This window comes from Babylonia areolata, chromosome 7 (genome assembly GCF_041734735.1).
Source record: "Babylonia areolata isolate BAREFJ2019XMU chromosome 7, ASM4173473v1, whole genome shotgun sequence".
NCBI lineage: Eukaryota > Metazoa > Mollusca > Gastropoda > Neogastropoda > Buccinidae > Babylonia > Babylonia areolata.
The window spans coordinates 43,620,058-43,647,748 of record NC_134882.1 but is presented as its reverse complement, the minus strand read 5'-3'; the positions used below and the strand labels follow the sequence as shown (position 1 = coordinate 43,647,748).

At 45.5% G+C, this 27,691-nt stretch overlaps 1 protein-coding gene across 3 annotated transcripts in view; it reads right to left on the bottom strand.

The window, feature by feature from the left end:
- The window catches only part of LOC143284054 (H(+)/Cl(-) exchange transporter 4-like), a 159,886-nt gene that overhangs the window by 43,502 nt on the left and 88,693 nt on the right, over positions 1-27,691 (bottom strand). For 2 of the 3 annotated variants that reach the window (XM_076590661.1, XM_076590663.1), the window contains exons 3-7: positions 12,082-12,300; positions 5,196-5,344; positions 2,905-3,063; positions 1,758-1,964; positions 989-1,069 (exon numbers count right to left, since the gene is read on the bottom strand). In XM_076590661.1, the coding sequence (XP_076446776.1) occupies positions 989-1,069; positions 1,758-1,964; positions 2,905-3,063; positions 5,196-5,344; positions 12,082-12,300 (815 nt within the window). Of the gene's footprint in view, positions 1-988; positions 1,070-1,757; positions 1,965-2,904; positions 3,064-5,195; positions 5,345-12,081; positions 12,301-14,716; positions 15,435-27,691 lie in introns of those variants that run through there. The other variant, XM_076590662.1, reaches the window with a different exon arrangement.

Below are 27,691 nucleotides of genomic sequence, written 5' to 3'. Positions count from 1 at the left end.
CATAAGTATCACAGCCTGTTTTGGTGTATGACTGAAGATAGGTGCTACATAAGTATCACAGACTGTTTTGGTGTATGACTGAAGATAGGTGCTACATAAGTATCACAGACTGTTTTGGTGTATGACTGAAGATAGGTGCTACATAAGTATCACAGACTGTTTTGGTGTATGACTGAAGATAGGTGCTACATAAGTATCACAGCCTGTTTTGGTGTATGACTGAAGATAGGTGCTACATAAGTATCACAGACTGTTTTGGTGTATGACTGAAGATAGGTGCTACATAAGTATCACAGCTTGTTTTGGTGTATGACTGAAGATAGGTGCTACATAAGTATCTCAGCTTGTTTTGGTGTATGACTGAAGATAGGTGCTACATAAGTATCACAGACAGCCTGTTTTGGTGTATGACTGAAGATAGGTGCTACATAAGTATCTCAGCTTGTTTTGGTGTATGACTGAAGATAGGTGCTACATAAGTATCACAGACAGCCTGTTTTGGTGTATGACTGAAGATAGGTGCTACATAAGTATCACAGCCTGTTGTGGTGTATGACTGAAGATAGGTGCTACATAAGTATCACAGACTGTTTTGGTGTATGACTGAAGATAGGTGCTACATAAGTATCACAGACTGTTTTGGTGTATGACTGAAGATAGGTGCTACATAAGTATCACAGCCTGTTTTGGTGTATGACTGAAGATAGGTGCTACATAAGTATCACAGACTGTTTTGGTGTATGACTGAAGATAGGTGCTACATAAGTATCACAGCCTGTTTTGGTGTATGACTGAAGATAGGTGCTACATAAGTATCTCAGCTTGTTTTGGTGTGTGACTGAAGATAGGTGCTACATAAGTATCACAGACAGCCTGTTTTGGTGTATGACTGAAGATAGGTGCTACATAAGTATCACAGACAGCCTGTTTTGGTGTATGACTGAAGAAAGGTGCTACATAAGTATCAACAATAACAGTACTACAATACCTCCTCCAGACTGAAGAGCACACCACCAATGGGAGCCCCAAAAGCCACACTGACACCTGCTGCTGAAGCTGCCGACAAAATCTGAAAAACAACACATAAAAAATGGGTTCATAAAACAAACAAACAAACAAACAAAACACTTAAAAACTTTTAGACAAGGGGTGTGTTAATTCATTAATCTCATCTTCTCACTATTTCCTTTTCTCTCACAACTTTTGCTTGTCTGATTGTGTTCCATAGTCAAGGACAGAAATCTGACTTCAAAATGGTTGCTGTGCAACTAAGAATGTCACAAAAATACATCCTCTCAAGCATGGGTACTTTGATCTTTATATATGACCTCTTGATTCTCAAAAGAAAGCTTGAAGTACTGATGCTGGGTTCTATGTCACCTTTTTACCTGTTCAGAAAGGTGTCTATCCTGTCTAGCCCCTTGCTTTTGTTTTCTGTTTTGTTCAGAAATAACTGTCTCACAGTGTCCACAACCATCATGATCACACAGACACAGACGACTGTCATTATGGCTTCAGAATCACAAAGTACTATCAAATCTACAAAGGAACACAAAAAACAGAAAACAACCAAAACTCCATACACACCTTTCTCTCGTTTACTCTTCATTCTAACATTTGCACATGTTGAACAGTGAATTACTGTACCTGTGTTGGGACATTAAACCAGTACCTGTGTTGGGACATTAAACCAGTACCTATGCAGGGACATTAAAAACTAGCCTGGAGTCTCGAGTCCATTGATCCCTCACACTTACCTCCCTTTTCTTGGCCTCATTGCGGCCATACTTGGGGAAGAGGTAGGAGAAGATGTTGCCGCAGCAACAGGCGACGTGCACGAAGGGGCCCTCCTTGCCCAGACTGAGGCCGGCTGACACCGCCAGCATCATGCCCACCGACTTGATCAGCAGCGTCCACTTGCCCAGGTAACCTCTGATGATGAACCCGCTCAGGATGGTTTTAATCTGTCAGTGAAAAACAAAGACACTAATGACAGCAGTGTCTGCTTGCCCAGGTAACCTCGGATGATGAACCCATACAGGATCATTTTGATCTGTCAGTGAAAAACAAAGACACCAATGACAGCAGTGTCTGCTTGCCCAGGTAACCTCTGATGATGAACCCGCTCAGGATGGTTTTAATCTGTCAGTGAAAAACAAAGACACCAATGACAGCAGTGTCCGCTTGCCCAGGTAACCTCTGATGATGAACCCGCTCAGGATGGTTTTAATCTGTCAGTGAAAAACAAAGACACTAATGACAGCAGTGTCTGCTTGCCCAGGTAACCTCTGATGATGAACCCGCTCAGGATGGTTTTAATCTGTCAGTGAAAAACAAAGACACTAATGACAGCAGTGTCTGCTTGCCTAGGTAACCTCGGATGATGAACCCATACAGGATCATTTTGATCTGTCAGTGAAAAACACAGATAGTAGCCCTGGTTGATGAATCCACTGAGGATCGTTATAACTGAAATGTACGGGAAAAATTCATTGTTATCTATTTCTATGCTAAATCTCATGTGCACAAAGCATTTCAGAGAAAATTCAATTTCTACCACTGAGCATTTCCTGAACACACAGATCTTGCACATTCCTTTGCAGAGTCATACTGAAATGGAAATCTGGAACTGAATTTGAGTATACACTGACTTACCAGTGCTGAAAGCATTTCAATTCTCAGCCCTGAGTGTATTGCAGTAATATCCAAGGTTATAATGCTCCAAAGCCCAAACGAGAGGTTCTCACAAGGTTCTCAAAGGCACTTGTTAGGTGCATTGTCAACACTACAGTTTCAAATGATGTGAAAATAATATCGAGTTTTCAATTAATTTTACAATGAAGCAGCAGAATAAAAAGAAAAATAATAGGATAAAAGAAGAAAAAGTGTTTTTTTTCTCCTTACTTCAGGTATACCGGAGCCACAGGCGTAAGGAGCAAAGACACGGACCAACATGGCCGCCAGCAGGCCAAAGACGATGGCCCAGATGATGTACAACAGGTAACCAATGATGTAGCTTCCTGCTCCCGACACACTGCCAATCAGCTCTGGCCAGGTGTTCCACTGTCACAACACATCATCCTCATCACAACCAATGTTGGGCACAGACAATATTCAGCACATCCTGTTTTGGTGCTCCACTGTTGTATTGTATTGTGCTGTATTGTATTGTACTGTATTCTGTTGTATTATTCTTTTTGTCACAACAGATTTCTATGTGTGAAATTCGGGCTGCACTCCCCAAGGAAAAAGTGCGTCGCTACACTGAGAGCCCCACCCATTAAAAATTTTTTTTTTTCTTCCTGCAATTTTATTTGATTTCCTATTGAAGTGGATTTTTCTACAGAATTTTGCCTGGGACAGCCTTTTGTTGCCACAGATTCTTGTACATGTGCTGAGTGCATGCAGCACAAAGGACCTCAGTTTATCATCTCATCCAAATGACTAGTGTTCAGACCACCACTCAAGGTCTAGTGCAGGGGGAGAAAATCCTGGTGACTGTGGGATTCGAACCAGTGCGCTTAGATTCTCTTGCTTCCCAGGCAGACGTGTTACCACTGGGCCAATGCTCCACATCATCATCAGAACAAATGTTGGGTACAGAGCTGTGGGCTTCAATGGGGAGACTGGGACCACACAGTCGAGTGTCATCCACTTCAAGGATGCGTCTTTGGGTGTGTTGCTCTAATTACCTGATCAACACTGCAAGTGTCTGTATCTTTCTGGCCTCGTTAACGACAGGATATCATTATGACAGGAAGCGTAGAGTACAGCCTTGTCAAGCAGTCCCAAACCAAAATGGACCTCCATAGCAACATTGTCATCGTCATCGCCATCCTCCTCCTCCTTCATCATCATCAATACAAACAAAACAGTCTCAAAGTCTGTGGCTTTTCATGCCCTGCTCTCATGGTGACCTCAGTTTCGATACCCCTCCACTTTCATGCTTGGGGTGAGTCCTGTCAATGTCTTCAGTGTCAGCAGATTCATGGGGGTATGTTGTTTGAGGGACGTGGTGGCGGTCTCCACTCTGGGAGGGCGCTCACTCAGTCTGGCTCCGCGACTAAGCCATTATTGTCATTAGCAAGGGGCTTAGTAGGTGGTGTCCAAAGTACGTTAAATGAGAACAGGCACCACTGAATACCACCGAAGTGACTCAGCAGCAGTGCAGGGTCTCCTCTGGTGTGTGGCCTCCTGGCGACCTAACATCAATGGTTCCCTGTGGACTGCCGACACTGGAACTGACGGATGAACCCGGGTGTGGCTGTGTATGGATGAATCTAAATGAGCGGCGTGGGAGTAATGCCACTGAAACGGTGCAGATGATGGGGCAGCAAAAAAAACAAAAACAAAAAAACAAAACAAAAATGTTGGGCACAGACACTATTCAACACATCTGGTTCTGTCTTCTTCAGCCTGTTCACTCAGCTTCAGTTCATTTACATTTTGTTCTAACATAAACAGTTATTTTGTGTGGCACCCCAATGACTCTTCACAGAGCTGAAGGAAAATAAGAAGGTTCGAAAGCTTGCACATGCTGAAGGAATTTCTGTACCTGGATTCAGACAATAAAACTGTCTGAGTCTGGTTTCAGTACACCGTTTCGTTTTTTGTTCTAGACTTGGTTAAACACAGAGAAAAACTTTCACTGCTGTTCAGATGATAAAACAAGCATTCCCTGGAAAAAGAAGGAAGTCTTTATCTCATCATAAACATGAACAATGGACTCTTGTTGATAATTCTTTCATAAGGTAAAATAAAGCCTATAGAAATATTACCGTCATTCCAACAACAGTCATTTTAAATGATTTCATACCTAAGAAAAAAGGCACAGGCTAAAAAACAAAACAAATGAAAAATAAAGGACATAAAAAAGAATCATGATATTGAACAATATGCAAAATGATGAGAGAGAGAGAGAGAGAGAGAGAGAGAGAGAGAGAGAGACAGACAGACAGACAGATATACAGACAGACAGACAAACAGCGTGTGCATGTGTGAGCATGTGTGTGTGTGTGTGTGTGTGTGTGTGTGTGTGTGTGTGTGTGTGCATGCGTGCGCATGTGTGTGTGTGTGTGTGTGTGTGCATGCATGTGTATGTGCATGTGCGTCCCTCTGTGTGTGTCCGTGAGAGTGCGTGTGCACACATCTTTTCTGAAGATTTTTCCATTCAAAGTCAGGTGAAAGCTTGGTACCTGGTCACAGTCTCCCTCAGCATCAAAGGTGGTGGAGTTGCCAGACCAGCAGCACTGCTCCTGGTTGAACCAGAAGGCGTCCAGACACACCCCTTCCTTCAAGTCCGACATCCATGTGGCGCCAATGTCGATGATGCCAGCACATGACCCTGCAACAACACACACACACCAATGTCAATGATGCCAACACACAACCCTACAACAACACACACCAATGTCAATGATGCCAGCACATGACCCTGCAACAACACACACACCAACACCAATGTCAATGATGCCAGCACATGACCCTGCAACAACACACACCAATGTCAATGATGCCAGCACATGACCCTGCAACAACACACACACCAACACCAATGTCAATGATGCCAGCACATGACCCTACAACAACACACACACCAACACCAATGTCAATGATGCCAGCACATGACCCTACAACAACACACACCAATGTCAATGATGCCAGCACATGACCCTGCAACAACAACAACAACAACAACAACAACACACACACACACACACACACACACACCAATACTCTCACCAACACAAACAGATACAAGATACAAGAATAGTTTCTTATTTTTAACAGAGAAATTGTTGACATGTTTGCCAACAAGAAAAGGAACTTAAACATTAGCTCTGCAGAACAACACAGTCCAGCCATGTTCCTGCATTCCATCAAGAACACCAATACATCCTGTGTTGATATGATGGTTTCGCTCTGCAGATCTAGAAGACACTGAGCGTTCTCAAGATACTTTCTGAATAGTAACAAAAGACAAGCAATGAGAGACGAGTAATGATAGAGATGATTAACGATCAAGAGCTGGTGTGTGTACACGATCTTTTGTTTACGTCTGTTATGCCTAAAATTAAAAATGATTATCATGCTGAAAACACCCTGTCCTGTGAATCAAAACTGATCATTCATTGCCTGATGTAGAAACACCCACTGACCTAAGAGACTGAAAAAAAAGAAAAAAAGATCTCTACTCTTTACCCACCAGGCCCTGCTCCCAGGATTGAAACCTGGACCCCGAAATGTGCAACAGTTTTAACCTCTCAGCTTTCACACCTATTGCTGAGGAGAAAGAAGGGGAAGAATTTTGTTTAATTGTCCTCTTGTATATACTGGTGACTGTAGATATTAAAGAGCTATGTTTTTGCATCTGAATACTACCATTTAAAAACAAATGAATAAAAAAAAGGTGTGAGTGGAAGAGGGAGACATACAGTGAGTTGTGGGAAACCGGGAAGATGGAGGATGGAATCACAGATGATCAGGAAGAAGGTGGCAGAATGGTTAAGACGCTCAGCTGCCAGTACAGAGAGTCCGTGAGGGCGTGGGTTTGAATCCCACTCTTACCCTTTCTCCCAAGTTTGACTGGAAAATCAAACTGAGCGTCTAGTCATTCGGATGAGACAATAAACTGAGGTCTCCTCATGTGCAGCACACACTTGGCACACTGAAAAAGAACCCATGGCAACGACAGTGTTGTCCTCTGGCAAAATTGTGTAAAATGAAATCCAGTCTGATTGGTACACAAATATATAAGCATGCACTCAAGGCCTGAAAAACACGTTGGGTTCCGCTGCTGGTCAGGCATCTGCCTAGCAGATGTGGTGTAGCGTATATGGATTTATCCAAATGCAGTGATGCCTCCTTGAAAAACTGAAACTGAACAAAGATGAAAATCTGAAATAAATACAAGTACAATACAAGAAAATCACTAAATGGACAATATTGTTAAACCGACCTTTAAGTCGATAAGTAATCTACACAGTTTGCTCAGAAAAAAATAAAATCAACAAGCACAGACAAATTTTTTTTATTCACAAACACAAACAGGAATCAGCCAATAGCCTCCTTCCCCGAAATGAATCACTCTTTACATTCTCAAGACTAAAGACTCGGAGTTACAAAAAATGAATCACTCTTTACATTCTCAAGACTAAAGACTCAGAATTAAAAAAACAAGAATCACTCTTTACATTCTCAAGACTAAAGACTCCGAGTTACAAAAAATGAATCACTCTTTACATTCTCAAGACTAAAGACTCAGAATTAAAAAAACAAGAATCACTCTTTACATTCTCAAGACTAAAGACTCAGAATTAAAAAAACAAGAATCACTCTTTACATTCTCAAGACTAAAGACTCAGAATTAAAAAAAACAAGAATCACTCTTTACATTCTCAAGACTAAAGACTCGGAGTTACAAAAAATGAATCACTCTTTACATTCTCAAGACTAAAGACTCAGAATTAAAAAAAAAAGAATCACTCTTTACATTCTCAAGACTAAAGACTCGGAGTTACAAAAAATGAATCACTCTTTACATTCTCAAGACTAAAGACTCGGAGTTACAAAAAATGAATCACTCTTTACATTCTCAAGACTAAAGACTCAGAGTTAAAAAAACAACAACAACATAACCCAACAAACCAACAAAAAATAAAGAAAAGAAAAAAAAAAACCCCAGAAGCAAACAAACTCCCAAAAACAAAGCCATCCGTCCAATGTGCTGCAGTGTGCAACGCTCCAATCTAAAACCTCTCTCAATCTCCCTCTTTGCCCAAGTGGACAGGAAACAAATTGAGTGGTGGCTGGAATGGAGGGCCGGAGATAATCCCTGGGAAAATGGAAATGTCATTTTGCCACCATCTCAATTTGCTCATAACACCATCACTTTCCCTTTGCCCCAGATACACTGAGACACTGGGAGGAACGGGAGGTGGGTGGGTGGGGGAGGAGGGGGGATGTTGGTGAGAGTGAGGGGGAAAAAAGGGAGGGAGGGAGAGAGAGAGACAGAGAGAGAGAGAGACAGAGAGAGAGAGAGGGGATGAGAGAGAGAGAGAGAGAGAGAGAGAGAGAGAGAGAGAGAGAGAGAGAGCGAGCTGTGGTTGTGTAAATGCCTGCGCGTTTGCAGCTCGAGCTGCAGCTCGAACTTAGGAGGTGGGTGGAGAGAGAAAGAGAGAGAGGGGATGAGAGAGAGGGATGAGAGAAAGAGAGAGAGAAAGGGGGCCAGAGAGAGGGGGCTAGACAGAGAGAGAGAGAGGGTGGGGGAGAGAAGGGGGGTAGACAGCCGAGAGAGAGAGAGAGGGTGGGGGAGAGAAAGGGTGGTAGACAGAGAGAGAAAGGGAGGGGGGGGAGGGCGGTTAAGAGAGCGAGAGAGTGGGGGAAACAGAGAGAGAGAGAGAGAGAGAGAGAGAGAGAGAGAGAGACAGAGACCGACAGAGTAGGGGACGTGCCACAAAAGGGGGCACACAGAAGGGGAGACATGATAAAGTATTCCACTCACGCATGAGGTGAACTTGACAAAATCGATCACGCCGCTGCGACAGTGTCAACCCCCCTTTCCCTAAAAAAAACAACCACCTTGTTTCTGGCTTTCAAGTTTCTCTGATTACTACAACCCCGAACCTCCAGCACGCGCTCTTCAGTCTCTCTTCCCAAGTCCTGGGGGTTTTCAGCCTGCAACGAGGAAGCAGTCGACAGGAAATAGAGGCTAGAAAGGGCAGTAACCCGATCAAAAAAACAAAAACAAAAAGAAAAAAAAGAAGGTAGTAGCACAATGGTGATACACGTTTGCATGACGACGGTAATGAATGCATCGCTGACGAACGAATTATTGCTGCAAGCTATTTTGAGAGAGAATTTTGAGAGAGAAAAGAAAAAGAAAAAATTGGAAGAAAAAGAGAAAAAAAGAAAAAAAAAAAGAAAGAAAGAGAGAGACAGAGGCTGAGGTAAAGGGAAGAAAATCCTTTGGCCAAGGCTGGTGTTAGGTAACCCGTCTGAAGTTACCTTGCTATAGCCACCGTGCGTCTTGCAGTCTTTGTTTTCCAGATTTTGCTAATTGAGGAATTGGTGGGTGAAAGGGATGGTAACGGGGAGGAGATCCTGAAAGGGCACGTCTATGGCTTTTCAAATTCTACGTTCAACGGGGCAAAAGGGAAAGGGGAACAAATCTCCTTCAAGTCCGACGAGAAGTGCTCTCTACCTCTGCTCTGTGCATCTTCCGGGAAAGAACGGCCGTTGCTGCAGACATCACAGCAAGCTTGCAGTCTGGTGTCTCTCTCTCCTCCTGTTGAGCTTACGAGCTTATGCCGTGACGCATAACTCTTTCTCTCCTGAAGCTTGTTCTGACGTCCGCCCGCGCGCGCGCGTGTGTGGGCCGAGGGGGCCAGGTAAGGTGTGTTTGTGTTGTATGCAATGCTCGTGTGCATGCATGCGCATTTGCAACCCTGTCATTACTTCAGAGTTGGGTGGGGGAGAGTGAGAGAGAGAGAGAGAGAGAGAAAGCGAGTGCACACCTGTTGCCCGTATGTATCAAGAAGTATATGTTCGTGCATACGATACCTGTTTGAGAATGCATGCATCTGTATAAATCTGCATGCCTTTCTGAGAGGGTGAAGGACAAAACACATACACACTAACACAACAAGAGAGAGAGAGAGAGAGAGAGAGAGAGAGAGAGAGAGAGAGAGAGAGGGGGGGAACAGGGTTTCTCTCAATCACAGAACAGAAATAGTAAATGGTGCTATCTGAAATATCTACCAAGTCCGCATAAAAAACAATGACAATCAATGTGGAAATCCACGGTTTTTTTTTTCTCTCTCTTTTTTTTCTTTCTCGCGCTTAATAAGAAGCTGAAACCTCTCTTCCGTACCACAAAGGCACGTGGCACGAGCGCTGGATTCGTTTTCACACACAGCAAGGTGTGCCACAGGCAAACACACACACACACACACACACAGACACACAGACACACAAAACCACACACACACAAAACTTGTGTCCTTTGTCCGCGGACCGCGGAGAGAGTTACCACTCTTTACTGTTTATATATGAGCCACACGCAGTTTACAATATACACTTTGCTTCTTCAGATCCCCTGTAGGGCGAGGGCAGGACGTAAGCAAGCATGTTCCTTGCTGATCGATTGCCGTCGTAAATGAAGAGTTTGGCTTGGTCTGACAGGCTGGAAGGGGGAAGGGAGAAAGGAGGTGGACTGAATCTGGTGACATGGAAGCGACACAAGTAAGCAGTGGGCGTTACCAATTCCAATATGTTATATGTATGGGTGCGCACGCGCGCGTGTGCAAACGCCGTGTGTGTGTGTGTGTGTGTGTGTGTGTGTGTGTGTGTGTGTGTGTGTGTGTGTGTGAGGAAGGGAGAGAGAGGGAGAGAGAAAGAGAAAGAGAAAAGGAAGTGGGACGATGGAGAGAGAGACAGAGAGGGAGAGGGAGAGAAGGGACATAGAGACAAGAGAGAGACACAGAGACAGATATAGACAGACAGAAGGTGGAGACAGATAATGACGACAGACACAGACAGAGAGATGGAGAGAGAGAGAGAGGGAGAGAGAGAGTGGGGAGAAGGGGGAGACAGATTATGAGAAGAGACAGAGAGGGAGAAAGAGAGAGGGGGAGAGAGTGGGAGAGAGAAGGGGGAGACAGATTATGACAAGAGAGAGAGAGGGGGGGGGGGGGGGAGAGAGTGGGAGAGAGAAGGGGGAGACAGATTATGACAAGAGAGAGAGGGGGGAGAGAGTGGGAGAGAGAAGGGGGAGACAGATTATGGCAAGAGACAGAGAGAGGGAGGGGAGAGAGATAGAGAGGGAGAGAGACAGAGAGGGTGAGAGAGAAGGGGGATACAGATAATGACGAGAGGGAGAGAGAGAGAGAGAGAGAGAGAGAGAGAGAGAGAGAGAGAGAGGGAGAGAGAGAAGGGGGAGACAGATAATGACGACAGACACAGAGAAAGAGATGGAGAGAGAGGGAGAGAGAGAGGGGGGGAGAGAGTGGGAGAGAGAAGGGGGAGACAGATTATGACAAGAGAGAGGGAGAGGGAGGGGAGAGAGATAGAGAGGGAGAGAGACAGAGAGAGAGGGAGAGAGAGAAGGGGGAGACAGATAATGATGAGAGAGAGGGAGAGAGGGAGAGAGAGAGAGAGGGAGAGAGAGATAGAGGGAGAGAGACAGAGAGGGAGAGAGAGAAGGGGGAGACAGATAATGACAAGAGAGAGAGAGAGGGAGGGAGAGAGAGAGAGAGAGAGACAGAGAGAGAGGGAGAGAGAGAAGGGGGAGACTGATAATGACAAGAGAGAGAGAGAGAGATAGAGAGGGAGAGAGACAGAGAGAGAGGGAGAGAGAGAAGGGGGAGACAGATAATGACAAGAGAAAGAGAGAGAGAGAGAGAGAGAGAGAGAGAGGGAGGATTTATTCATATAGGCCAAGGCCCCTTATAAGGGGGTATGTGAACAGAATACAATGAAAAAAACAACAAAAACAAAACAAAACAAAAAACAACAAAAACCCCCAACAACAACAAAAAAACAACTCACATAATACAACATACATAGAAAACTCAATATAACATAAGTTCCAAATGAAAACTAGCCTAGCTATGAAACAGTGTTTTCATGACGTAATAGTTTCTCGGACTTAAAAAGCTTTATATATAAATACATAGCAAGGTTTCTAACAACTTCACAGGAGGTTGGAGACATTAACAGGTTCAATTTAAACATATTTGGTTGTCTATAATATTTAGGCTTAATAAATGATTCTCGAATATTCCTCAAGAGAGAGAGAGAGAGAGAGAGAGAGAGAGAGAGAGAGAGAGACAGAGAGAGAGAGAGAGAGAGAGAGAGAGAGAGAGAGAGAAGGGGGAGACAGATAATGAAGAGAGAGAGAGAGAGAGAGAGAGAGAGAGAGAGAGAGAGAGAGAGATTGACTGATCGATCGATCGATCTTTTATTCAATCATTATTTCGTAAAAAGAACACAACCTCTTTTAACGAACAACACAAAACAAACTAATACAACAGCAAAGAAACACACACACACACACAAAAGAAAAAAAAAAGAGACACTGACCAGCGGCCAACCCCACGAGGAAGACGCAGACCCAGCCGGACCAGGCGTCGTGGGCACTCTTCAGCTGCTCCCACCAGCCGTCCTGCCGCTTCTTCACGATGTGCCGGTGCCGCATACGGTCCCGGGCGATGTCGCGCAGCCAGTCGATGGTGTGGAAGTCGTCGTACTGCCCAATGCCGGGCGGGAGGTCGTCCAGGGTGTCCATCAGGTGGGTGGAGCCTGCAGACAAAGAACATTGGGAATTAACGACATATACATACTGGGACAGGCTCAACGCTAGGCTATCAGACTGCAGGCAAAGAACATTGGGAATTAACGACATATACATACTGGGACAGGCTCAACGCTAGGCTATCAGATTATGTATCATAGTCAGTCGTGTCCGACTATGACCATCAGAACAGCAGAGGAGACAGTCCCAAATATCTGGGCTAGAATTTGATTGTAGTGGAGAGTGTTACATCCCCACTCTCTCGGCCAAGAAGGTTTCGGCGTAGGGGTGGTTCCCAAAGGCCAATTAGCCCCCAAGGCTGCAGCACTAACAGCCAGTGCAATCTTGCCTCCAAGTTTGAGAGTCATAGTCCTTCACAAGACTAAGCTGTAAATGACTTGGTGGTCGGGGGGGGGGGGGGGGGGGGGGTCGGAAAAACCACCACCACCACAACAGCAGCCCACTTTTCGTTCTGTTTTGGTAGTAGTGATGGATAGTAAACAGAGCGCGTTGTGTGTCGTTGGTTTTGTTGACTGTTCGTTTGATGATGTGGGAGATGGGGGGGGGGGGGGGGGGGGGGGGGGGGGGGGGGGGGGAGTGTTGTTACTAGTGTTACTGTGTGGGAAAAGTGATGGTTTTGTTTATATGGTGGTGATGGCGAAGGTGGGGTGGCGGGGGTGGGGGTGTATGTGTGTATGCGCGCGCGTGCGTGTGTGTGTGTGTGCTCGCGCGCGCGTGAGAGAGAGAGAGAGAGAGAGGTTGGGGGGGGGGGAGATTCAATGCACTGCACTGCACAGTAATATACTGCTTTGTTACACCAACTTGTGCAACAATAAACTCTACGTAAGTACATTCCAGTTAGCCGTTCTAATCTGCGTTATGTACTTCCGCGTTCAAAAAATCTGTTTCACTTTGGTTTCCTACACGGTCAGTGTAGACCTCAATGACGTTGCACATGGCAGTCTTCTTCTGCGACTCCGATACTCACTCGTATGCTGGACACTAGTGGGCTTTTGCGTGCATGACCGTTTTCACCTGCGTTGCAGTGAACAGCATGTTTGCTATTTATCCGTTACACCGTCGTGTGCGCGAAGACATGAGCCACGCACCGCGTCATAGAAACAGACTGCGCTTCAGGCATTCCGTGTGTTGTAGTTGTCTCACTTCGCTCAGACACACGATAACTGACCATCCCCACTGCATAGTTTTAACACAGAGCTGGAGAAGGGATGGATGAGGGGAGAGAGGGAGAGAGAGAGAGAGAGTCACACACACACACACACACACACACACACACACACACAGAGTGAAGCACGGATCAAGTTACTCGATATCTTGATAACACAAAACAATCCCCCGCTGGTCATCAGCTACGGAGGCTCACACCTGCACTATCCAAGCACTGTAAATCAGGTTCGGTTGGAAATCACGCTGCATAACTTTCAGCCGTCTGCCATTGACGTTGAGCTCCAGTGGCGTCATGAAGCCACTGACGCACTCCACACACACACACACACACAAACACGAGCGCGTGCACGCACTCACACACACACACACACACATATACACACCCACACACAAACATAGGTACACACACACACACACACACACACACACACATATATATATATATATATAAATACACACACACACTCTCTCTCTCTCTACCATGTACCACCAAGTCCCCAGCTTGACCTTAAGTCAGAAGCCAATAGATCGTTTAACTTAAAAAAAAATATTTCGCGAGCAAACACTGACCCAGGTTTTGTAGCTTTTCAAGTTACGTAGTGTGTGTGTGTGTGTGTGTGTGTGTGTGTGTGTGTGTGTGTGTGTGTTATCTTTTTAGTTCAGGCAACAGTGATGTCATGCTTGGTAAAGGCTCCCCTGCTGTGGACTGGGAGGAATAAACTGGGTATTCTTAGTGTCTGCGTGATATTTTTAAGGACACACACAAACCAACACAAACAGCGAAAGACACAAGGAGAAGGGGGAGGGAGACTGCTCGACAGTGAGTGAGAGAGAGAGAGAGAGAGTGAGAGAGAGAGAGAGAGTGAGAGAGAGAGAGCTAGCCAGCCAGCCATCCATCCACACAGATACAAATTCTGATAGATATATATATATGTATATATATATATATATATATATATATATATATATATATATATAGAGAGAGAGAGAGAGAGAGAGAGAGAGAGAGAGACAGACAGACAGACAGACAGACAGACCGACCGACCGATCGACCGACTGATAGACCAAGTCAGAGAAAAGTCAGGCTTCACACGCACCTCCCCACGAAAGAACTGTCACTCTGCTCTTGAACCCTCAGCCAGCCAGTCAGCCCCCCCCCCCCTCCCCCAACACCTCCCCTTCCACCTCTCCACGCATCTACCCCCCCCCCTCCCGCACTGCCATCAAGCAACTCACCCCCTGACGTGGGCAACACGATGTCTCCGCTCTGAATGCTGACCCCACCACCTCCACCACCACTGCTACTGCTGCTGGACGAGCCTAGCGACCTGATGCTGCTGCTGCTGCTGCTGCCCCGAGGGCCGTGACTGTCGCCGTTCTGACACCCGGCCGGAGACGGCCCCGCCCTGCCGCCGCCCTTCTTCAAGTCTCGTAACATGGGGCCCACCTTGAAGTACTCCTCATCGATGTCTGGTGATTCCATGATGGTTGACAGAGAGAGAGAGAGAGAGAGAGAGGGAGAGATCGGGGGGCTACGACACTACACCACACGGACAGGGGGGGTCAGCTGTGGCGATGCTGAAGTGAAAACAAGGTGCCACGCGGGAGCACAGTATACAGGATAGGAGCGAGCTTGTCGACGCTCTGTTGTCTTTGCTTGTCGTTGTCATTCATGTGTACTGTTGAACAGTTGAAGATTTTTTTTTTTTTCAAAACCAGCATCGATGTTAACTAGTAGCAACGTCCCAGGTCCTCGGGTAACCCACAGACATACTAATTTCTGCTCTCGTTGTGCGTCGGACTCCTGCAGTCTCAGTAGCACTACACATCCAGTAGCAGAGTGGACAGCGAGCAGACTCGACTTGCCCGCGTGTATTTCCTCAAGCTCTACGGTGAAAAAGAAGACACTTCAAGGCGTGCTTCACGGACGTACCTGAATAACAGCGACGAAGCATTCAGGATACGACGGCGCGCGCATGGACACACACGGACACGCACATGGATACACGCACGCACACACACACACACAAACTGTATTGTTCAAAAGTCAGTTCCGGGTTCTCGGAGGCAACACGTACGATTTCAACACACCACAGTCCAACGCAGGGTAGTCAACACTCTTCGTTTAACATCTGACAACTGGTCGCATACAATGCTATCAGTCCATTTAGCGTCATTCACAGTGTGTTGGTTTTTATTGGTGTGTTTTTTCCTCTACCACACGTGAGTCCGCTCCCTCAGTGATCACAGAGACACATCTCACAGTGACGGATGCAGGCGAACCGTTACACTGTTTAACATGTAGCCTTGTTAATGGCCAGTTACAAGTACTGGCGACTTTTTTGTTGCTGTTGTTGCGATCAATAAACAACTTAACTCCATGATAGGGATATTACTCTCTTTCTCCGTGCGTATGCACGCAGACCCAAACACAGACACACAGACGCACACACACACACACACAGGTATCTTGGTGACTCCACATAAGCAGCCAGTTGATCCCACAGCACAAGATTCTCGGTGAGAAGACACAGTACATAAACCTAGCAGGAGGTAGTACAGGCCATCGGGTGCCTTGAACTGTCCCCACCAATCTCAACTTGTGTGTGTGTGTGTGTGTGTGTGTGTGTGTGTGTGTGTGTGTGTGTGTGTGAGAGAGAGAGAGAGAGAGAGAGAGAGAGAGAGAGAGACAGACAGACAGACAGACAGACACAGAGAGACAGGGGGGATACAGCGAGATACATAAGCACGGAGATATAGAGAAAGAGAATCGGACACCCAGACACGGAAACAGAAACAGATGGACAAACCGAGACAAGGACTGGGGCAGGAAGAGGCCCAATAACCCAGTGTTACCAAAGCTTACACAACAAGCACAGTCCTGCACCCAGTGAAAAAAAGGTCACCCATATCACTCACGTTTCTTTTCCTGGGGGGGGGGGGGGGGGGACAAAAGATGACAGAAAACTAGGGCTTCCTTTTCCTTTTCCAGGCAAAACGTAAGTATGCAATAACGCCGGACTATGAGGAGGTGGATTGGGGTGGGAAGGGTGGGGGGGGGGGGTGGGATGAGAGTAGAGGGAGAAGGCTCAACAAAGAGCTACCACCACCGCCCCCTGCCCTACTCTCCCACCCCCAACTACCTGTCCCCCAACTATACCTCTCCCTCATTTCCCCTATGTCCTTACTTTTTGGGGGGAGAGGGGGTGAGTAGTATGTCTCCAGACGTGACAGTGTCAACACGCAGCGAAACCCGCACACGGTCATGTGAGGCTGAACCAGTTTATATAAAACAGGAACAGACTTCAATGTCTGTGATATTGATACTGTGATCGTGTTGACAGCCCGTGGTGTACAGGCCTGCTGACTTTATCTTTCTATTGCGCAGTGGAATGTGCGTTCATAGACATGACACAGTGACATGGCAATACGAGATCTCTTCCGTCTTCTTGTTTTTGTTTTCATTCTTTGTCAGTGAACACACACACACACTCTCTCTCTCTCTCTCTCTGTTTTGTTCTTTTTCGTTTTTATCATTGTTGTTGCTGTTGTCATGCGATATGTATATATCAACTTTCTTCCTCTTCATTTTTCTTTTTTTTATTGTATTCCCTATATAGACTGATTCTTTTTGAGGGTAGGATGAAAGCAGGCCAATAAATGTTTATTACCTTTCCCCTCAATGATATTGATACCATGTTCGTGTTGACAGCTGGTGCAGTATACTGACTTGAAAGTTTTGTGTTACGCAGTTAGTGTATGTTCATGGAGACGTGACAGTGACAAGTCAGATCACTTCCGTTTTCTTGTTTTTGTTTTCATTGTTATCAGTGAACGCCACTTTTCGGTCTGGGCCTCTCTCTCTCTCTCTGACGATCCAACAAAGGAATATTCCCCCGTGTGAGGGAGGTTATGAGAAACGAAGGCAGGGTGGGACTGAGGGATATACACACAAGCACGCGCGCGCACACACACAAACATACGTGCACAGGGGCGTTGGGGAGAGGTGGAGACAGAGGAAGGAACAGAGCACCAATGACGATTGTTACACAACGTTACAAATTAACAACAACAACAACAAAATCCCTTCCAGATCACCGAAACACATTTCGCCTCCATTCCTCAACAAAATGAGAACCAACACAATCCTGCAGAGAGAGAGAGAGAAAAAAAAAAGGACTCGAGTTTTCCCAAACTACAATCTTTTTTTTCTTCTTCACCTAACATTCTTCACAGTACAGCACTCCTGCGTTCACGTGATCAAAGCTTTGTGTCCTACAGTTTCAAAGGCAGTGATTGTCCAACAAACACTCAGTCGTTCTTCATACCGACGAAATACGGAAACGATAACAACACTTCTATAACTAGACAAAAAGAAAGGGGGGAAAAAAAGAAGAAAAAAATCTTCGTAACACGTTGAAATAATCCTCACTCGTATAACATGACGCGGAAAAAAAAAAAAAAAAAAAAAAGAAGAAGAAAAAAAAGAAAGAAAACAGGGTATGTGGCATGAAAAACACAGCTTCCCGCTCCACACACTCCACCAACGTCCAAACTGAACCACTGTCCCGCCCCGCCCCACCCCCCTCCTCCCCTCTCAAATTCACACACACACACACACCAGCGTGGTACTTGCTCAACACGCCTTCTAGGTCCAGTATCCCCGGCATAGACACAATCAGATCTCACAGTCTCGGCACATGGTTACAAAACCTCGATGCCCACTCTTCAGAACTACCGCTTCATAACCGCACAGTCATGTTATCCAGTAGGAAGACACGACGCACACACACACACATACACTGACAAGACTCCACCAACGTCCAAACTGAACCACTGTCCCGCCCCCCGCCCCCTCTCAAAGGGGGGTGGGGGGGGGGGAGAAGAAAGAAAGAAATCTTCGTAACTCGTTGAAATAATCCTCACTCGTATAACATGACGCGGGAAAAAAAAAAAAAAAGAAGAAGAAGAAAAAAAGGAAAAAAAAGGGTATGTGGCATGAAAAACGCAGCTTCCCGCTCCACACACTCCACCAACGACACCTACGTCCAAACTGAACCACTGTCCCGTCCCCCACCCCCTCCTCCTGCCCTCTCAAATTCACACACACACACACCAGCGTTGTACTTGCTCAACACGCCTTCTAGGTCCAGTATCCCCGGCATAAACACAAACAGATCTCACAGTCTCGGCACATGGTTACAAAACCTCGATGCCCACTCTTCAGAACTACCGCTTCATAACCGCACAGTCATGCTGTCCAGTAGGAAGACACGACGCACACACACACACAGACACTGACAAGACTGTTGTGTTGTCACCGTCAACAACACTACTACAACAGCACACAAAACACCTCTCTCCCCTGTGTACATGAACACACACACACACACTTCCTTTAGCGGGGCACCTCCCCCTTTTTTCTGGAGTGAGGACTGTCACCCTCACTGAGGCCGTCCGTCCCAGGCACAGGCAGGTCTTACCCCACAAACACAGTCTTACACAGTGTGTGTGTGTGTGTGTGTGTGTGTGTGTGTGTGTGCGCGCGCGAACAGAAAATTACAGGTGTACACTGTCAACACAGTGGATAGTTGTGGTGCTGACGTGACGTTTTTTTTCCTTTTTCTTTTCTTTTTTTTTATGTGAGAGAGACCACATCGAGGGGTGAAAGAGAAAGAGAGAGAGAGAGAGGCAGGCACACACTAACACAAAGCGAGAGAGAGAGAGAGAGAGAGAGCTGTGAGAGAGGGAGAGAGAAACTGGGACAAAGAGAGAGAAGGGAAGGGACAGAGAAACAGAATGAGACTGAGACAAAGAGGGGGAGGGAACAGAGAAGGAAGAGGGTGGGGAGGAGAGACAGATTTGAAGGGAGGGGGAGAGACAGAGAAGAGGAGGTAGCGAGTGAGCGTGCTTACTGTCATAATAATTATATCCACCGGCCTTTTCATAAGAAATCGATTTCGCAGCCAAACGATCAAATGTGGCTGAATCTTTACATTACGAAACTGCAGTGGTTATTCAGCCGGAACTCGACCAACTGATAGACATTCACACAACTGAACGTGACAACTTAAAATTTTTTTTTTTTTTTAAACTTTTTTTGGGGGACCCATTTTTTATGTTATCTTTTCCATGTAGAGGGGAGACGGGGACAAAAGAAAAAGAAGAAGAAGAAGAAAAAAAAAAGCAGTTTGATTACAATGTGGGTCACGAAAGTGAAAACATGAATAAGCAGCTAGCTTAAATATAGATGTATGGCTTTCGTTAGTTTCGTGAGAGGACGTTATTTTGTCTCATTCACGCACGCAGACATATACACATTAAGACACACACACACACGAACGCACACATACACACACGCGCGCGCGCGCACACACACACACTCCTGCACCCCCACGGTCTGTTTTCAACACAAACGCCCACTGATATGAAACGAAGGAGCGAACGAAGTTCGTCTTAATTAACAAAGCTGCTGAATACACAAGAAGACACAAAACCATCTTGTAGGTTTGTCCAAGTGACAAGAACCCACCACGTTTTATAAGTACAGCCAGGGAACTGTGTCAGGCTGTTGGGGCCTGGAAACCCCATACTAGAGTTTGGCTGGGATCAAACGATTGACCGGATAAAGTTATTGATAATCGGGTCCAGCCACCGAGCTCGCTGTGTGTGTGTGTGTGTGTGTGTGTGTGTGTGTGTGTGTGTGTGTGTGTGTGTGTGCGCGTGTATGTGTGTGTGTGCGCGCGCGCGCTTGCCACCATCTCTCTCTCTCTCTCTCCCCCCTCCCTCTCTCCCAGTTGTATGGACATATTAACCAAGGTAATTTTCAACTACAACGGAATTGCCAGCTCAGGTAGAGAGGCTCAGACAGAGAGGCAGTGACAGGCGATCGCTGGAAAACAAGTGCCAACCGACACGCGGTCTCCTCATTGACAATAAAAATAGGTGGATTCTTTTTACATCAGAGCGATCGCTTCCCTTAATTAAGATGGCGGCTAGCTGACTCACAGCCAGCCTCAGGATTCCCACTCCTCTCTGCTCAAGGCGGTGGGTCCACTGCCGGCATCCACCTGAGGTGATGCGTCCCAAGGCGATCAGCATGGTGGGTCAGCGAGGAGAGTGGACCTCTCTTGCACTGATCTAATGTATGACAGTCAGTCGTGTCCGACTATGACCATCATAACAGCAGAGGAGGCAACTGCTGTCCCGACTAACTGGGCTAGAATCTGATAATAGTGAAAGTGTTTTGCCCACGTTACAACCCCACTCTCTCGGCCAAGGGTTTTCAGGACAGTCTGCGTCGGGATGGTTCCCAAAGACCAATTGACCCCCAAGGCTGCAGCACTAAAAGCCAGTGCAACTTTGCGTCCTAGTTTGAGAGTCATCGTCTTTCACAAAAGACTAAGTTTTAAATGATTTCCAATTGCAACGGAGAAACCACTGCTAATAGAGCTCTCACTTTGCTAACAGTGCACTGACACCACCAGAGCGATTAACGCATGAAAGCTGACATCGTTTCACTTTCAGGTTCTCCAGGAGGCGCCACTGCGTTCAGGCAAATTCATACACGCTACACCACATCTGCTGCAGGCAGATACCTGACCAGCACCACAACCCAACGCGCTTTGGTCAGGCCTTGAATGCATGCATAATGTATATGTGTACCTACCAGAGTTGATTTCTTCTACAGACTTTTGCCCAGAGGACAACAGTAACGTTTCCACGGGTTCTTGTTCAGTGCGCCAAGTGCGTGCTTCACAAGGGACCTCAGTTTATCGTCTCATCCGAATGACTAGACGCTCAGTTTGATTTTCCAGTCAAATTTGGGAGAAAGGGTAAGAGCGGGATTCAAACCCACACCCTCACGGACTCTCTGTATTGGCAGCTGAGCGTCTTAACCATTCTGCCACCTTCTTCCTGATCATCTGTGATTCCCATCCTCCATCTTCCCTGTTTCTCACAACTCACTGTATGTCTCCCTCTTCCACTCATACCTTTTTTTTTTTTTTTTGGTTTTTAATGGTAGTATTCAGATGCAAAAAAACCCCACAACATTTTAATATCTACAGTCACCAGTATGTACGAGAGGACATTAACACAATTCTTCCCCCTCTTTCTCCTCAGCAACAGGTGTGGAAGCTGAGAGGTTAAAGGAGAGAGGGCAAGACCGGGGTTCGAACCCAGACTCTCACGGACAGACACTCTATTGGCAGGTAAGCGTGTTAACCATTCTGCCACATTCCTCACTGAACACTGACATCATCAGAACTAGAGTACCTTGTAGAGGTTGACATCGAGAACACCAATAAGTCTCCTGTTCCGAAAGGCACCGTGCCAGGAGCGGACTGATCCGATAATGAAGCTGTCGTACAGATGATGAACAGGAGACAGAGGGAGGGAGATGGAGGAAAAACAAGGGGGCCAAGGATGGTGGGTGGTGGGTTGTTGGAGAAAGTAAAGAATGTGATGGGAGGGATGTGTGTGAGTATTTATACAGTTTGTGGTGTGGTGTGGTGTGGTGCGGTGTGCGTGCGTGTGTGTGTGTGTGTGTGTGTGTGTGTGTGTGTGTGTGTGTGTGTGTGTGTGTGTGCGTGCGTGTCTGTGTGATAGATAGATAGATAGATAGATAGAGAGAGAGAGAGAGAGAGAGAGAGAGAGAGAGAATCCTTTCGTAAAAAAGCACTTTCTCTCTTTCTCTTAAAGCCAAATAATACTCTAAAGCATATCATTCCCCTAAATCCTCGTGGCTTAAAACTGACCCTGTACACATACTCGGTTAAGGGAATCAACAACAGCGTTCTCCCATGCCTCTGAGAGACTGAACTAATTTGAGAAGAAATAAACAGATCTCTATTAAAGAAAAAAAAAGAAAGAAAGAAGAAAAAAAAAAGAATTAAAAAAAAATAATGAAAGAAGAAAAAAAGATAAATAAATAAATAAATAACAATATTAAGAGAGGAGACACCAACAAATAAACTTGTCGAGTAATCCATCTATCTCTCAAACACTATCAACAGCATTCAGGACCAACGCCTCGACCACACCACCCTGCACGGAGAAAGACCACAGCCACGAACAACTTGACCTGTAAGGGCAGGTCGCCAATAGGTCGTTAAAACTCACCATCACCCCCTCACTCACTCTCATGAACTCTAACACGCATAGTTCTAAACAAACCAGAGCTGAGCTCTTCGGAAAATAACAACAAAGCACTGGCACTTTTCCAGCTCAAAATCTATATAAAGGACACACACGGACACGGCATCGGTTGTATATAGCGGCGTTGGTGTTTCTCTGAATAATCATGTTTGTTGAAAACACAGACACAGGAAACAGCAGTGTGGTGTGGCAGCTGACCACAGCCACGTACAGAGCAACTGGACCATCGTCGCCCATTCCTCAACACACACACACACACACACACACACACACACACACACGTATACGTAGCAGCAGCCCTCATAGCAACAGGCCGCAGTTCTGACTTGACGAAAGCATCAGGTAACCACAGGTAGCAACCAAGTAGGGAACGACCAGAGACTGTGTCGTAAGCCCCGTCTCTATATTATGTATCGACGGACCGTTGTTCTCTGTAGACACTGTATCGACTGCTACACACTGGGGTCTGACATTTGGTAGGAAAGCAGGATTGAAAAAAAAAAAAAAAAAAAAAAAATCCCAAACGAAGATCAAGTTACATAAAGCATGTCTCCTGCTGTGACTTGACTGTGACCTTTAGCGTGGTGGTGACCGACATCATGTCATCAGACGTGGAGTGGTGGCCAAGAGGTAACGCATCCGCCAAGGTAGCGAGAGAATCTGAGCGCACTGGTTCGAATCCCATAGTCGCCAGTAATTTCTCCCCATCTTGAGTAGTGGTCTGGACGCTAGTCATTCGGATAAGGCAATAAGCCGAGTGCAGCATGCACTTAGCGCACGTAAAAGAACCCATGGCAATAAAAGGATAATTCTGTTGAAAAATCCACTTCGATATGAAAACAAATAAAACTGCAGGCAGGACGGAGGGGGTGGAAGAGATGGCGCTCTCGGTGTAGCGACGCACTCTCCCTGGGCAGAGCAGCCCGAATTTCACACAGAGAAATCTGTTGTGACAAAAAAGAGTAATACAATGCAATACAAGTTTCAAGACAGACAAAAACCGACAGGTGGAGAAGAAATGACACGCATAATAACACAGTTATGGTAACCGATCTTTCTGGTCAATTATTCCTTCATGCAGAGAGAAATGAATCACTGCTAAACCATTTTGCATTCTACCTGCATTTTCTCGATCAAAAAGAATTATTTCTTATTGACAGAAAAAAAAAGAAACAAAGAAGAGGAAAAACGAAAGAAGAAAAAAGAAGAAAAATCAACCATCTATGGTGCGTTTATTTATCGAAATGGTATTTATTCTTCAAAATGGATGAGTTGTATCAGACAAATTTTAATAGAAGCAGGGTATGACTGTGTTTGGGATACTCAATTCTTCTTGGAAAGGGAATCTTTCTGCAAGAATGTCAACATTGCATTGAGAGATAGTTTTCAAAATCTATGGAGACATACTCTAGAGGCAAGTAGTAAATGTTTGTTTTATCGAAATTTCAAAAGTGGATTTGGTAGAGAAAAATATATAAGTCAAATGCCTGATAATTACGTTATCAGCTTCTTCAGATTTCGAAGTAGTAATCATAAGCTGGAAATAGAAACAGGGAGACACAAAGGCATACCACGAGAGTTACGGCTTTGTAAGTTTTGTAACATGTCTGTGATTGGTGATGAGTTTCATTTTATAATGGAATGTCCCAATTATGATCAGTTACGAAATAGATATGTTCCTAAAAAATATTTGTCTCCAAAATCGGCTTTTAATTTTTGTATATGCTCAAAGGAGGCAAAAAAAAAGTCATTTTAGCTGTACGTAAGATGATTAGATTTGCAAATGTTGCCCAGTTATACTTTTGGAGTAAAAAGACATTTGTGTTTTTTCAACTTTTATGTGACATTGTTGTGTATTTGGAAATGTTTCTTCTGGGCATGACAAGTTTATTTTGCAGTAATCCCCCCCCCCCCCCCCCCCCCCCCCCAAAAAAAAAAGAAAAGAAAATAGCACTTAAATTTGTTCTTAAAGGAACACCCATAAATGCAAAGGCAAGCTTAGTTAAGTTACAGCTATTGATTCAAGGGTTTATACACTTCACTACACGCCACACATCCAAGCAATGATTTGGCGTGCGTGCATCTCTGTCCGTTACACACACACACACACACACACACACACACACAGAGCTCATTCGCATCCCCATTATTTGACACAGCATGCGCCAACTCAAGCACAGACGCCAGAAGCACGCTTACATTGTAACAAGTCAGATTTAACCCCCCCCCTCCGCCCCCCAGCCCCATCCAGCAAGAGAGAGAGAGCGAGAGCGAGAGAGAGAGAGACAGAGAGAGACAGAGACAGAGACAGATCTAAGGAAATAGAGACACCATGTGGCGTCGTCTTATCCTTACATCTGAAGTCCGTCATGGGGGCTTATTTGTCCTACCACGCACAGCGTGTTTGAGGACTAGCGTTAAAAGGAGAGTTAAAAGGGTTAAATGATGATTTGTCATTTAAAAATGTTTTACATGCGATATGGCTTTAGTTTAACTCACTCAGTACGGCCAGTCCTCTCTTCTCCTCTACACAGACCCCTCGGATGTCCAGTGGGTGTCTGAATGACCTAACCTTTAGCTTCCGTCGTCAGAATTGTGGTATTCTTTGTCAACAAACACCTCTTCAGTATAAGAGCCTTCCACTTGCAATATTTTGATGGTGGTAATTGGGGTGAAACGCTGTTAACGTCGTCTCTTTCGCCGTTCGTATGGAGTGAGTTAAAAAAAAAAGTTATATCAGAAGTCCCAGACGACCACGGACTTATATAAGCCCGTGCTGATGACAGAGCCACTCCGGTGTGCAAGTTCCAAAAGGGGACGTCACTGCCGTGTGAAGTCCTGGCTTCAACTCTGCCCGCACACGCACACACACGTACGCAAATTATGGACGTGACCGATGCGTCCATCCGCGCGGACAAATTAATGTCAACCACGGACTTATACGTGGGGTCAACTCAGACATCTTCTTCTAGACAGACAGACAGAGGGTTTTTTTTTTTCAACAGGTGACACATGTTTGTCATATTTTAAGAGGTGAGCGAGGCCTTTAAGTTCCAAACATTACAGCAAACTCCTACCGCTGTTTACATGTGAGCTGCACATACATTTAATGTCATTACAATAGTCTAATTACATGGGCTTTCACAGTCTTATTGAAACAACGTCTGTGCACACCCAGTGACTCGCTCTGTCTCCCCTGTCAACCCACCTTGGTCTGCTCTTCATGCCCACGTTCAATAATTATTACCATTGTTATTATTATTATCATGGATACTAATATGTACTTAAATACTGCCTATCTTGGGGGTGGGGGGCAGAGACCAAACTCTTAGCGCATTACAAACCACACCCATTCGCACAAATGGCTGCCAACCTCGATAGATCCGACTGACAGCTGCCTTTAGGTGCTCACCATTCTTTTTACTGTCATTCAGTCGGGTTTCACTACATACACATTAATAACCTTTGGCTACAGATCGTCTCTTACGCCGGCTTAAGAAATGTACAAACATATAATGAGACAGCCGGTATCCCCAAAACGCCTCGACTAAACACAACAGAGCGCAAAAAAGACAGAAAAAAGACAACAACAACAACAACAAAAGACAAAAAAATGTTCAGGTAAAGGGATAAAGCGAGGAAGAACCAAACTGGAGAAAGAGCTTTAGTTTGAAAGTCTTTGTATGGAACAACGAAACTGCTTGTAACACTTCTGTTTGGTTACCATCTCCCCTCATCCATTCCCCCCCCCCCCTTTTTTTTTTTTTTTTAGCGTGTATTGAAATGAATGAACGAATTCGCTCGTCTAAATCACAATACAGTAAACAGAAAATAAAACAAAGACAGTAAGTACACTGGCAATCATGGGAAAGTGTTTTCCTTATCACTACTATCATGGCAGCGGGAATACTGTTCTGTGATATTTTTTTTCGCACTGAAACTTCCTCATGGCAATGAAATATACATATGAAAATCCTACTGTCTCGATGATGTCTCACAGGAAAACTCCCACGTCAACATTTACATATGCGCGAAATATGATGTACGAATGTTATCGTTCCATCAAATTTCCTTTCATCATTTCCTCTCCCTCCTCAGCTCTTCCCAGTGTCCTTGTATAATATTTCGCCAACGTCTGCTGAAAACTGAAGCGACTGGCAACAAGAACAACCCGAAATCTTCACTTGGAATCAAAACACTTCAGAAGCTTAACTTACCAAATCCACAAGCCAGTATCCACAATATGCGAAATTAAACCAGAACCATCAATTTCCGGGGGATGGTTGGGGGAGGGGGGGGGAGGGGGAGGAGGGGGCGGGGCAGGATCACATTCACACACCCATCCATCCACGCGCGCGCACACACACACACACACGCCACACCAGTCACAATACACCCACTTCAGTCACACACCCATCCATCCACACACACACACCAGTCACACTCATACCCACACCCGTGAGCCACACATCAACAAAAGTCACACACACACACAAACAAACACACATACACACACGCACGCACGCACGCACCAGTAATGCACCCATCGACACCAATGCCACACACACACATACCCACCCACACACGTCACACACGCACTCACACACGTCACACACACCCACACTAGTTGCATATCTACCTGCACCTTAAAAAATGACGAAAAAATATGTGAGAATTATCAGTTACTTTTGCTGAGTATCTGAAATCAAACGCAAAGACTGACTATCTGCACCACAGAGCTAACAACAAAGAGAACACCACAGGCACTAAACCTTGACACTCTTCCACCAGTGATGTCACACTGCAGTCTACGACACAAAGTGACCACACCTTACCACTCTCCACACCTGTGTGACGTCACACAAACCACTCTCCACACCTGTGTGACGTCACACCAACCACTCTCCACACCTGTGCGACGTAATATGAACCACTCTCCACACCTGTGTGACGTCACACCAACCACTCTCCACACCTGTGTGACGTAATATGAACCACTCTCCACACCTGTGCGATGTAATATGAACCAATCTCCACACCTGTGTGACGTCA